At 44.0% G+C, this 13,521-nt stretch overlaps 1 protein-coding gene across 3 annotated transcripts in view; it reads left to right on the forward strand.

The window, feature by feature from the left end:
* Positions 1-13,521, forward strand: part of PLEKHM1 (pleckstrin homology and RUN domain containing M1) — a 55,492-nt gene that overhangs the window by 16,391 nt on the left and 25,580 nt on the right. For all 3 annotated transcript variants that reach the window (XR_015147515.1, XM_086357222.1, XM_086357223.1), the window contains one exon: positions 5,240-5,645. Coding sequence is in view for 2 of the 3 variants with exons in the window: in XM_086357222.1 (XP_086213348.1) it covers positions 5,240-5,645 (406 nt within the window). In the remaining variant the exon portion in view is untranslated. The remainder of the gene's footprint in view (positions 1-5,239; positions 5,646-13,521) is intronic.

Genomic DNA, 13,521 nt, shown 5'->3' on the forward strand with positions numbered 1-13,521 from the left:
TTATCAAGGGTCCTTTATAAGGTGACCATTCAGATTCTTGAATCTTTTTTTCAGGCCATGCTTTTTATTTACTTTACACGTATAAGTGCTCATAATACATATATTTTCCCACCAGATTGCTCTCTAAGTGAAAGCACAAAGTTAGAAACTTTTCACATAGAAAGTTTTGGGTAAACAGGGCCTTGCACCAGACCCCAGTGGAAGGACTGTAGCATTTTCAGTTTCATTTCTTGGTTTTTCTTTTTTTCACTGTTTCATTTCTATGTTGTATTTTATAAATACAAATATAAAACTGTCAAAATGTTTGACAGTTTTCTTTCTTTGCCTTTGCTTCACGATCTCCTGTCTATCCCTTTATCCCACTTGATGTACATGTCTCTCATTCTCACTGGGTCCTGAAGACTGGTACCAGTTCTGGTGAAGCTCTGTGAACTTCATTTCACCTTGCCTTTAGTTTTGATTTGACAGAACCTCTAATTGATCACACAGGCTTCTTGCCGTTTGGTGGCATTTCTCTAGGCATTAAATCACTAACTTATTCTAACACCCCATCCATTCTTGTCATTAAAATCTTTCTTCTAGATCAGGATTCATGTCTATTTGATAACCATTTTGGCAATGCTAGTGAGTGTTTCAGTAAATCTTCTCCTTTGCTTACATTTTTGCATTTGTGTACAGGGAGGCTAAGCAGCCTTATCAGTGATAATGAGGTTAGTGTTTATTGAGTACTTACTTTGTGCCAAACCCTGTACTAAGCACTTTACCTGTATTATCTCATTTAATCTTTGTCAGAGTCATAAAAGATGGATGCTGTTACCACATCTGTTTTTCAGATAAGGGAATTATGTCCATGAACTTCATGTTCATATTGTGGGGCCCACAGCCACATGCTGACCAAGGCCAGGTGAACTCAGGGGCCCTGCTCTTAATCACTCACCACACCACCTCCTGGGAGCCCACAAGGAATCGAGACCTCACAGAGGACCTTGTCAAAAATCTGCCTCGCTAGTTCATTTCAGATGAGGTCCCATTCTGTCCCAGCGGTTTGGACACATACAATTGGTTAGCAAATGTTCCTTCTTCCTTTGCTGGTGGAAACTCCCCTCTTCTCTCCAGAACTCATCATTGCCTTCTTCCTACAAGCTGCACTCTTGGATTTCTCATGGGTCTGTTTTTATTTTATTTATTTTTTTTTTGACAGCTTTAATTTTTCAGCACTTTATTATTTTTTTTATTTGATAAATTTAACGCCTTTTATTGCCATACCTCATTTTACTGTGCTTTGCTTTAGTGAACTTTATAGATACATGTTTGTTTTTTTTTTTTTTTTTTCCTTGTTAATTTTCTGTTTAGTTGATCTATCCATAAGTGTGAGTGGGGTATTAAAGTCTCCCACTATTATTGTGTTATTGTTAATTTCTCCTTTCATACTTGTTAGGATTTGTCTTACATACTGCAGTGCTCCCATGTTGGGTGGATATATATTTATAATTGTTATATCTTCTTCTTGGATTGATCCTTTGATCATTATGTAGTGACCTTCTTTGTCTCTTTTCACAGCCTTTGTTTTAAAGTCTAATTTATCTGATACGAGTATTGTGACTCCTGCTTTCTTTTGGTCCCAATTTGCATGGAAAATCTTTTTCCAGCCCTTCACTTTCAGTCTGTATGTGTCCCCTGTTTTGAGATGGGTCTCTTGTAGACAACATATGTAGGGGTCTTGTTTTTGTATCCATTCAGCCAGTCTTTGTCTTTTGGTTGGGGCATTCAACCCATTTACGTTTAAGGTAATTACTAATAAGTATGATCCCGTTGCCATTTACTTTATTGTTTTGGGTTCGAGTTTATACACCATTTTTGTGTTTCCTGTCTGTTTTTAGAGTGCAGCTTTAGAGCAGGACTGAGCCCCCACCTGCCTTCCCCCATAACTCTCCCACAAATACAACTGTACCTTTCTCTGACAGGTCATCCATTTATTTGCTGTGCTGTGCTTAGTTGCTTAGTCATGTCCGACTCTTTGCGACCCCATGGATTTCTTTGTCCATCAGGATTCTCCTGGCACGAATACTGGAGTGGGTTGCCATGCCGTCCTCCAGAGGATCTTCCCAACCCAGGGATTGAATCCAGGTCTTCCACATTACTTATTGAGACAGAATTCACATAGCTTAAAATTCACCATTTTAAAGTGTAGTTTTCAGTGGTTTTCACTAGAGTCTCAAGGTTGTGAATTCAGCATCTATTCTATCTTTTTTAAAAAATATTTATTTGGCTGCATTAGGTATTAGTTGCGCCACACAGGATCTTGTATCTTTGTTGCAGCCTGCGTGATCTTTAGTTGCAGCATATAGGATCTAGTTCCCTGACCAAGGACCGAACCCAATCCCCCTGCATTGAGAGCGCAGTCTTAGCCACTGGACCACCAGGGGAGTCCCCAGCATCTGCTGCCATCTAATTCAAGAATATTTTCATCCCTTACCCATTGGTTATAATTTCCCTATTCTGGACATTTAATATCAATCAAGTCATGCAATATGTGGCTTTTTGCAACTGTCTCCTTTCACCCAGTACCAGTTTTCAAGGTTCCTCCACGTTATAGCACCTGTCATGGCCAAATACTGTCCATTGTCCATTGTGTGGATACACTACAGTTTGTTTCTTTATCCATCAGTTAATGGGCATTTGTTTTCTTTCTTTTTAGCTATCATGTTGCTATGTGTATTCATGTACAAGTGTTCTGTGTAGACATGTTTTTAATTCTCTTGGGTATGTACCTAAGCAGAGAACTGCTGAGTCCAGTAGTAACTCTATGTTTAATATCCTGAGGAACTATCAAATCATTTTCCACAGAAGCTAGACCATTTTACATTTCCACCAACAACGTGTAAGAGTTCCAATTTCTCTGCATCTTTGCTGATGCTTGTTATTCTCTACCTTTTTTATTATAGCCATCCTACTGGGCATAGAGTAGTATCTCATTGTGGTTTTGATTTGTATTTCACTATTATCTAATGATTTTGAACACTTTTTCTTGTCTTTGTTGGCCATCTGTATGCTTTCTTTGGAGTTATATCTATTCAAACCCTTTGCCTATTTTTTAAGTGGCTTTAAATTGGGTTATTTATTATTAAGTTGTAAGAGCTCCATATTCTGGGTACTAGACCCTTAGATACTCATTGGAAAAGACTCTGATGCTGGGAGGGATTGGGGGCAGGAGGAGAAGGGGACAACAGAGGATGAGATGGGTGGATGGCATCACTGACTCAATGGACGTGAGTCTGAATGAACTCCAGGAGTTGGTGATGGACAGGGAGGCCTGGTGTGCTGCGGTTCATGGGGTCGCAAAGAGTCGGACATGACTGAGCGACTGAACTGAACTGAACTGAGACCCTTAGATATATGGTAATATTTGCACATTTTGTATGCAAATATTTCTATTAGATATATTTTTTGTTAGTTGCTTATGCATTAGATGTCATATCTAAGAAACCATTGCCTGATCCAAAGATATGAAGCTTTATGCTTGTTTCCTTCTAAGAGTTTTATAGTTTTAGTTCTTACCTTTAGGTCTTTGATCCATTTGGGGTTAAATTTTTCTTTTTTGGCTGTGCCACGCAGCTTGTGGGATCTTAGTTTCCAGACCAGGCATTGAACCCGGGCCAAGGCAACGAAAGGGCCAAATTCTAACCCCTGGATCACCAGGGAATTACCTGGGTTAATTTTTTTTTTTTTTTTTGCTATTCATTCATTTATTTAGCTTCATCAGGTCTTAGTTGTGGCATGTGGGATCTTCATTGCAACACACAGATTCTCTAGTTGTGGCCCATGGGCTCAGTAGTTGCGGTACACGGACTCTCAAGTTATGGTTTGTGGGCTTAGTTGCTCTGTGACATATGGGATCTTAGTTCCCCAGCCAAGGGTTGAACCCATGTTCCCTGCATTGCAAGGCGGATTCTTTACCACTGGACCAACAGGGAAATCCCCTGGGGTTAATTTTTTTTTATGTGGTGTGAGATAGGGGTCCAACTTCATTCTTTTGCGTGGAACTATTCACTTATCCCAGCACCATTTGTTGAAAAGACTGTTCTTTCCCCACTGAAATGTCTCAGCACCTATGCTGAAAATCAGTTGCCCAGAAATGTGTGGGTTGGTCACCTCTTCTTGACTAGAATGCTTTAAAATGTTGTTTGGGGTCATGATGGTATAAATAAGAGCAGAGCTCACCTAGAAGGCAGTCAGATGAAAACTTGAGATCTGAAATCCTTGTTTCCATGAGCCCACACACAGGGGAGCTTGATGTGTCTTCTGCACCCACTCTAAGCCTTTAAGGCAGATATGTGCGATGTCTTGGGCTCCAGACAGCTCTTTTGACACGAGACCCTGCATTTGTCTATGGCATCCTCACTGGATTCATAAGCAGAGGTGGAGACAGCAAATAGGTTTACTTCAGAAACAGAACTCGGATTCTCTGAAGCCTCACGAGAGGGAGGGAGGGAGGAGCAGCCACTAGCCAGTGCACATTCCAGAAGGTATAGCAGTGTGTGTGTGTGTGTGTGTGTGTGTGTGTGTACACACACAAAGGCAGTGACATTGGCCCCCTTGGCCCCAGACGTTGCCACTGAGAGGCAGGAAGCGCCAGCCCCATCAGGCACACCCCCATGGACGTGGGCACGCATACCACATCGCTTGTGTGCACTGTTCTCCAGCAGCAGCTTCTGAAACTGTGAGGCTTCTCTGGCTCCAAACCCAGCCCATCACCCCAACCCTGCTGCCCAGTTACTGTTCCAGGGACAAAAAGGATCCTCACTTCACCCCACCCCACATCCCAGGGAGTAGAGTGCTGGAGCCCAGCCCGGAGACACCATTCACCAGGGCTCTGCCAAGGTCGGCGAGGGGCGGGACAGGCCACACGGCCATTTGGCTGAGCAGACTCGCCAGACCCACAGTTAGCCTGCTCAGAGGGTAAAAGACAGGCAGTTCCCATTCGCCTCAAGTCCTTTTCTCTGCTTTATGAGCTTTGTCACCTGACACCCTGGGCTGCACAGCTCACCTGGCCACCGAACCTGCCCAAGGCCCAGCTGGAGAAAAACTTTGGTGGGAGGGTCTGTGTGTGGGAGCTGGGAGCAGCGCCATGACTAAGGGGGTTATTTTGTTCAATCACAAAACGGCAGTTTTCCACTTAGCCTTGGGCATTCCAGCTGACAGCCCCATCACACGGGTTTCTTTGTTTAAAAACTTCTAGGGTGTTGTCGGAATTCAGCAAAGCCCAGGTAAACTCTGTGCCAGCCAATGGACCGATCCGAGAAACGGAGGTTCCCACGCTGCAGGCCCCGCTCCCCTTCCCTGGCCTCGACACCAGCACGTCCCTGCACTCAGAGGAAACAGCAGAGCCCCGCCATGCCCAGGCCTCCCCTGGAACTGGAGATGGGGACCACAAGCGGGAGCCGCTTGCCCAGGCGCCCGGCCCCCTGGGCTGGCCGCAGCCGGGCCCTGCCCAAGCTGTCCTTTCGGGGAGTGCTTCAGGCCAGCAGCCTCCTCGTCCCGTGAGAGACGCCACCAGAGCAGCCAGCCAGGAAAGCGGCCAGCAGAAGCCCCCGGAGGATAGCGGACCTCGGCTCAGTCTTGCGGTTCCGTCCCCCACCAGTCCGGTGAGTGGTATAAGCTGAGTCTGGGGGGAAGGGACGGGAGGAGAGGGGGTGTTGGTGCATGTCTCAGAGCCAGTGTAGGGTTTCCCCAGCTAGTGACCCAAGTGGCCTCTGCCTTCTCCCTCTGAGCCCCCCTCGCCTTGCATGGTTCGGTATTAACACAACATCGTGGTGATGGAGCTAATGTTCTGTGGGGTTGAGTAGTGGATGGGAGCTGGGCTCTTGGCCCATCACCTCCCACGGGTGTCTCCTATCACCAGCACACCCACGCCATGGAGAAGGTAGTTCTCTCCCGACCACAGGCTCTGCTCTTCACCACGGACACTCACCAGCTTATGCCTCACTGAGCTTTGGTTTCCTCCTTGGTGCTTGTTATTATTTATTTACTTAGCTGCGTCAGGGCTCAGTTGCGGCACACAGGATCTTTTGTTGTGGTGCAGGGATTCTCTAGTTTTGGCTCATGGGCTTACTTGCTCCACAGCATGTGGGATCTTAGTTCCCCAACCAGGGATCAAACCCGAGTTCCCTACATTGCAAGGCAGATTTTTTTTTTTTTTGCTACCGTGTGTCTTTTTTTTTTTTTTGAACTTTTTATTTGGTATTGGGGTATAGCTGATTAACAATGTTGTGATAGTTTCAGGTGAACAGCAGAGGGGTTCAACCATACATATACATGTATTTATCCTCCCCCTAACTCCCCTCCCATACAGGCTGCCACATAACATTGAGTAGAGTTCCATGTGCTATATGTAGGTCTTTGTTGGTTATCCATTTTAAATATAGCATCCCAAACTCCCTATCTCTTCCCTTCCTCTTGGCAACCATAAGTGTGCTTATTGATCACATTAAAATGAAAGCATTTTAAATACGTATTTTAAATAAAATATAAAGTTCTAATTAACTTTAAAATTAAAGTTATTAAAATTAACTTCACCTTTTTTTTTTAACTTTCTTTAATGTGGGTCCTAGAGCATCTAAGATGACCTATGTGACTTGCATTGTGTTTCTGTGGGACAACACTGTTCTAGAATAAGCTATTCCAGTGTGTTGATGACCCGAAGAAGCCAGCCCTGGGACTGTCCTGGAAACAGCCCTGAGAGTAGAGGCTGGAACTGGGGGGCCCAGCGAAGCAGTAGTCAAACTGTGAACTCGAGTTCTGGTGCCATTTCACATTTGTTCTTGGGTCATGAAAAGCAGAAGTAGGAACTGGAGTGCACAAAACCCAGAGCTCATCCCAGCTGTGTCTGGGGCTCATGTTGAGCATACAGTCTTACTCTTTCAGCTCCATCCACAAACGTCCCTTCTTTGGCCTGTAGCTTCCAGATTCTATAACTCAGGATGGGCCAGGGCCATGAAATAGACTACAGGAGGCACCCCCACCCCCTCTTTTAACAGCTTTATTGTGATATAATTCACATACCATACTATTCACCTAATTAAGTGTATAATTCAAGGTTTTTTTTATTCACAGTTGTACAACCATCACCACAGTCTAAGTTTAAATATTTCCATCTTCCATAAAAGAATCCCCCTACCCATTAGCAATGACTCCTGTCCTTTCCTCCCACTCTCCTGCCTCTCCTCACCTTGCTCAACCCCAAGCAACCACTAATTACTCTGTCTATGGATTTGCCTGTTCTGGACATGTTACATACATAGAACCGTATAATCACATTTGTGATTGGCTTAGTTTCAATTAGCAAAATGTTTTTAAAGTTCATCCATGTTGTGGCATGTATTAGCACTTTGTCTTTTTTTTTTAATATCCCATTGTAAATTCCGTCATATGGATGTATCACATTTTATTTATCCATTCATGAGTTAATAAACATTGGCATTTTTCCTACTTTTTGACTGTTGTGAATAATGCTACTATGAACATTCATGTATAATTTTTTGCTCGGACATATATTTTTAACTTTTTTGGGTGCATAGCTTAAAGTACAATTTTGGGATCATATTGCATCTCTATATTTAATCTTTTGAGAAACTGCCAAACTATTTTCCAAAAGCAGTTGTCTTGTTTTATATTTCAACCAGCAGTATATTTCTCTACATCATCACCAACAGTTCTTACTGTTTTATTTTTTTTATTATACAAGTGGTATCTCATTATGGTTTTGATTTACATTTGCCTGATGACTAATGATGTTGAGCATCTTTTCATGTGCTCATTATCATTTGTGTTTTTCTTTGAAGAAATGCCTATTCAAAACATTTGCTCATTCTTGGGAATTCCCTGGTGGTCCAGTGGTTAAGACTCTGTGCTTCTAATGCTGGGGGCACAGGTTCAGCCCCTGGTCAGGGAACTAAGATTTCCATATGCCACATGCCACGGCCAAAAAAGATTGCCTAGACTTAAATAGGGCTATGTAATAAATTACAGTTTTTTTCTGTATTCTAGATGCTAGACCTTTCCTAGATAAATGATTTGCAGATTTTTCTCCCATTCTGTGCATTATCTTTTCACTTTCTTGATGGTATCATTTAAAGCATAAACGTTTTGAATTTTGATATAGTCTCTTTTTTGTTGCTTGTACTTTCGGTTTCATCTCTAAGTACTCCTTTTCTAATCCAAGGTCATGGAAAGTTACTCCCATGTGTTCTAAATGTTATGGTTTCATCTCTTACTTTTAAATCTATGATCCACTTAAGAGTTAATTTTTGTATTTGGTAAAAGAATGGTGCCTGACTTCATTTTTTTACGTGTGCTTATACAGTTATACGAGCACCATTTGTTGGAAAGACTTTTCCCACATTTTTATTTATTTATTGGCTGTGCTGGGTCTTCACTGTGGCTCAAGAGCTTCTCTGGTTGTAGCACATGAGCATGGTTGCCCAGTGGCATGTGGGATCTTGGTGCCCCAACCAGGGCTCAAACGCACATCCCTTGCATTAGGAGGCAGATTCTTTACCACTGGGCCACCAGGGAGGTCCCTGGTGAGATGACTATTTGCCCGTTGAATTGTCCCACTTTCCCCTTTAAACATTTTTTTGAGGAATGATGTATTTAAAGCACCCAGATCCTCAATGTACACCTCAGTGGATACTTACATATCACATACACTCTGTAACCACCATCCAGATTGAGATATAGAACATTTCCAGCCACCAGAAGTTTCGCTTCTGCCCTCTTCCACTCACTGCCACCCCCACTCCAAAAGAAACCACAGTTCTGACTTGTATCCCATAAAGTCTTTCCTGTTGTTGAACTTTAGAATCATATAGTATATGCTCTTTTAGTTCTTTCACTGAACATTATATATGTGAGCCTCATCTACAGCCTGAGATTCTTTTCCATTGTTCTGTAGTACGCCACCATAAGAATACAGATTCTTTACCACTGGTGCCACCTGGGAAGCCCATAGAATATATTACAATGTCCCGTAGAGTCAATTCCTGTAATGTATTCACTGTCCCGTAATAGACGTTTGAGTTATTTTCAGGTTTGGGCTATTTTGAAGAAAGGAGATATGAGCATTCCTATACTTGCCTTTCAGTGAACCCATGTATTCGTTTCTGCTGCTGCTGCTGCTGCTGCTAAGTAGCTTCAGTCGTGTCCGACTCTGTGCGACCCCATAGACAGCAGCCCACCAGGCTCCCCCCGTCCCTGGGATTCTCCAGGCAAGAATACTGGAGTGGGTTGCCATTTCCTTCTCCAGTACATGAAAGTGAAAAGTGAAAGTGAAGTTGCTCAGTCATGCCTGACTCTTAGCGACCCCATGGACTGCAGCCTACCAGGCTCCTCCGTCCATGGGATTTTCCAAGCAAGAGTACTGGAGTGGGGTGCCATTGCTTTCTCCATTTGTTTCTGGGTGTGCATCTAAGAATGGAATTGCTAGGTCACTGGGTAGCCATGTGGTGAGCTCTAGACAGGGAAGCCTGGCGTGCTGCAGTCCATGGGGTCGCAAAGAGTCGGACGTGACTGAGAGACTGAACTGAACTGGACTGAACTGAGATACTGCCAGTTTTCAAAGGGCTTGTACTAACTTATACTCACATTAGCAATGTGAGCATTTTCATTGTCCTTCGTCATAGTCAGTGGTATTGGCAATCTTTTACATTCTGGCTACTCTGGTAGGTGTATAGTGGGGTCTTGTGTGGTTTTAATTTGCATTTCCCTGATGACTAATGATACTGATGCCTTTTCATCTGCTTTTTGGAAGCATTCTTTAAAGTCATTGTCCCATTCTTGAATTGAGTTGTGTTTTCCGTATTTATTTGTAGCAGCTCTTTATATACTATGGATGTGTCTTTTATTGGAGAAAAAAATACATATATATATAATAGCAAATATGTTCATATAATCTATGGCTGGCCTTTCAGTTCAGTTCAGTTCAGTTGCTCAGTCGTATCCGACTCTTTGCAACCTCTCAATGGTATTATCTTTTTAGTATTAATTATTTAGCTATGCTGGGCTTTGACTGTGGCACCTCATCCTCTGCTGCCCCCTTCTCCTTTTGCCTTTATTCTTGCCCAGCATCAGGATCTTTTCCAATGAGTTGGCTTTTCACATCAGATGGTCAAAGTACTGAAGCTTCAGTTTCAGCAGCAGTCCTTCCAATGAATGTTCAGGGCTGAATTCCTTTAGGATTGACTGGTTTGATTTCCGCGCAGTCCAAGGAAGTCTCAAGAATCTTCTTCAGCACCATTATTTGAAAGCATCAGTTCTTTGGCAGTCAGCCTTCTTTATGGTCCAGCTCTCACATCCATACATAACTACTGGAAAGACAGTAGCTTTGACTATACAGACCTTTGTTGGCAAAGTGATGTCTGTGTTTTTTAATATGCTGTCTAGGTTTGTCATAGCTTTCCTGCCAAGGAGCAAACGTCTTTTAATTTCATGGCTGCAGTCGCTGTCCAAAGTGATTTTGGAGCCCAAGAAAATAAAATCTGTCACTGCTTCCACTTTTTGCCCTTCTATTTGCCATGAAGTGATGGGACTCGGTGCCACGATCTTAGTTTTTTGAATGCTGAATTTCAAGCCAGCTTTTTTACTCTCCTCTTTCACCCTCTTCAAGAGGCTCTTTAGTTCCTCTTCACTTTCTTCCACTAGAGTGGTATTGTCTGCATATCTAAGGTTGTTGATATTTTCTCCTAGCAATCTTGATTCCAATTTGTGATTCATCCAGTCCAGCATTTCACATGACGTACTCTAAGTTAAATAAGCAGGGTGACAATATACAGCCTTGACGTACTCCTTTCCCAATTTTGAACCAGTCAGTTGTATATCCTGTTCTAACTGTTGCTTCCTGACCTGCATACAAGTTTCTTGGGAGGCAGGTAAGGTGGTCTCATACTCCAGTCTCTTTAAGAATTTTCCACAGTTTGCTGTGATCCACACATTCAAAAGCTTTAGCATAGTCGGTAAAGCAGAAGTAGATGTTTTTCGATCCAATAAGTGTTGGCAATTTGCTCTCTGGTTCCTCTGCCTCTTTGAAACCCAGCTTGTACATCTGGAAGTTCTTGGTTCATGTAGCTACGTTGAAAGATTTTGAACATAACCTTGCTAGCATGTGAAATAAGCCCAGTTATATGGTACGGCAGCGTACAGCATCACAAAATCCACATCTGAGTCCTTCCCTGTTTCCTCACCCCACCTTTGTTATTTTACATTGAAAACATTTGGATAGTCAAGATTTATTCCCTCATCTTTTTGGGTTTTGGGGGGGACCATGCTATGCCTGTGACTTGTGGGATCTTAATTCCTCAACTAGGGACTAAACCCTGGGCCCTCAGCAGTGAAAAGCACCAAGTCCCAACCACTGGACCACCAGGGAATTCCCACCGTATCTTTTTAAAAAATATATGTTTATTTATTTTTGTACTGTGTTGGGTCTTAGTTACTGCATCGGGTCTTAGTTACTGCATCGGGTCTTAGTTTCAGCATGTGGGATCTTTCGTTGTGGCATGTGGAATCTAGTTCCCTGACCGAGGATCAAACCCAGGCCCCCTGCTTAGCGGGTGCAGGGGCTTAGCCACTGGACCACTAGGGAAGTGCCCCTCATCTTTCATAACTCTGTGCCAGGCACAAAGAATGACCATTCCAAACAGCTTTGTAGGTGCTAGGATGGAGGTAAGCGTAAAATGCCATAGGCGCGCAGAAGGGATCTCAGACCTACCTGGGGGTGGGTTGGAGGGGGTGTAGGCTGAGGATGAGTAAGGACAGCTTCCAGGAGGAGGTGATGAATGACCTCTGAGCTGAGTCTTAAGGAAAAGTGGTCTCTCCCATAAGGGTTTCCCAGGTTGTGTGCGCCAAGCTCCAGGAATTTCCCTGGATGGCCACGGGATTGCTCCTGCAGCCCATTTTCCTTAGGGAGTTCCCCTGGGTGTTGATGACTTAGACAGGCTTTGTTCAGGATCCTGAGTTGTGAGTGGTCCCTGGCAGTCACCCTGATTGACACATTGTCCTGTCACTGGCAGAAGGAAGCACCTGCTGGTTCTGAGGGTTTTGGAAGAAGCTTTGGAAGCCAAGTTCTGTGAGCCTCCCTGCCACCAAGCTCCTGACTCAGAACTCACCACTCTTGGCTTAAGGAACTTGACAGCGTCTGAATGGACGAAGCTGTTCAAACCAATCCTTCTGACGTTCTGGGCAGCTCCAGCCCTGCTCCCCTTCCCTGTCTGCGGGAGTGGGGAGGGCAGTCTTAATTTAGGGGTTGGAAATAGCAACATCAGAGTGAGGTTTTTGGCACTTAACACAACAGCTGGGCTGGTTGCAGCCCTTGGGTGACTCACTTCCTCTGTGTAGACAGCCACTGAGGGCATCCAGCCAGCTTCCCTGCCTCTGCTCTCCCATGACGCTTAGGCACAAAAAGACAGGGAGCACTTGAAATAGTGAAGAAAAAGAGCCAGAATTCATTCCCACGAGCCTCCTGACCCCCACCGCACTTCCGTCAGCCCAGTGAGCAACATCAGATTCAGGGAGATAGCAGAGAAGGAAGGGGCATGGCCTGGCTGCCTGGAGCCTTGGGGACCTGCTCAGAAATGGGAAGTAAATGCAGAGGAGCTAGTGATATCTCTGGGTCTTGTCTGCCCATGCCTCCTCCATCTCAAACCCTACAAGCAGTGCTGAAAAATTCAACATCCCTTTAACAAATGGTGCTGGGACAACTGGTTATCCACGTGCATAAAGGTGGATCCTTTCCTCACACCATATACAAAAATTAACTCAAAACTGATCACAGATCTAGGCATAAAAGCTAAAACTGTAAACCTCTTTGCAGAAAACATAGGAGTAAATCTTTGTAACCTTGGCTTAGGCAATCTTTTTTTTTTTTTAATGTTTATGTATTTATGTATTTGGCTGCATCGAGTCCTAGCCACAGCACGGGGAACCCTTTCGTTGCCACGTGCAGGCTGTTCACTGCGGCATGGGGGCTGTCTAGTTGCGGCATGCTGCCGTAGTTGCCCCGTGGCACATGAGATCTTAGTTCCCTGACCAAGGGTTGAACCCGCGTCACCTGCATTGGAAGGTGGATTCTTAACCACTGGTCCACCAGGGAAGGCCCCGGCAGTGGGTTCTTAAGTGTGATACCAAAAGCATAGAGACAAAAGAAAAAACAGATAAATTGGACTTCATCAAAATTTAAAAATTTTCTGCCTTAAAGAAAGTGAAAAGTGAAAGTGAAGTCGCTCAGTCATGTCTCTTTTCGACCCCATGGACTGTAGCCTACCAGGCTCCTCTGTCCGTGGGATTCTCCAGGGAAGAATACTGGAGTGGGTTGCCTTTCTCTTCTCCAGGGGATCTTCCTGACCCAGGGATTGAACCCGGGTCTCCCACATTGCAGGCAGACGCTTTAACCTCTGAGTTGCCAGGGAAGCCTTAAAGGGCACTATCAAAAAAGTTAAAAGGTAATTCACAGAACTGGAGAAATTATTT

This window comes from Bos grunniens, chromosome 19 (assembly GCF_055505025.1).
Source record: "Bos grunniens cultivar Pamir isolate PY7600 chromosome 19, Bosgru_T2T1.0, whole genome shotgun sequence".
Classification (NCBI taxonomy): domain Eukaryota; kingdom Metazoa; phylum Chordata; class Mammalia; order Artiodactyla; family Bovidae; genus Bos; species Bos grunniens.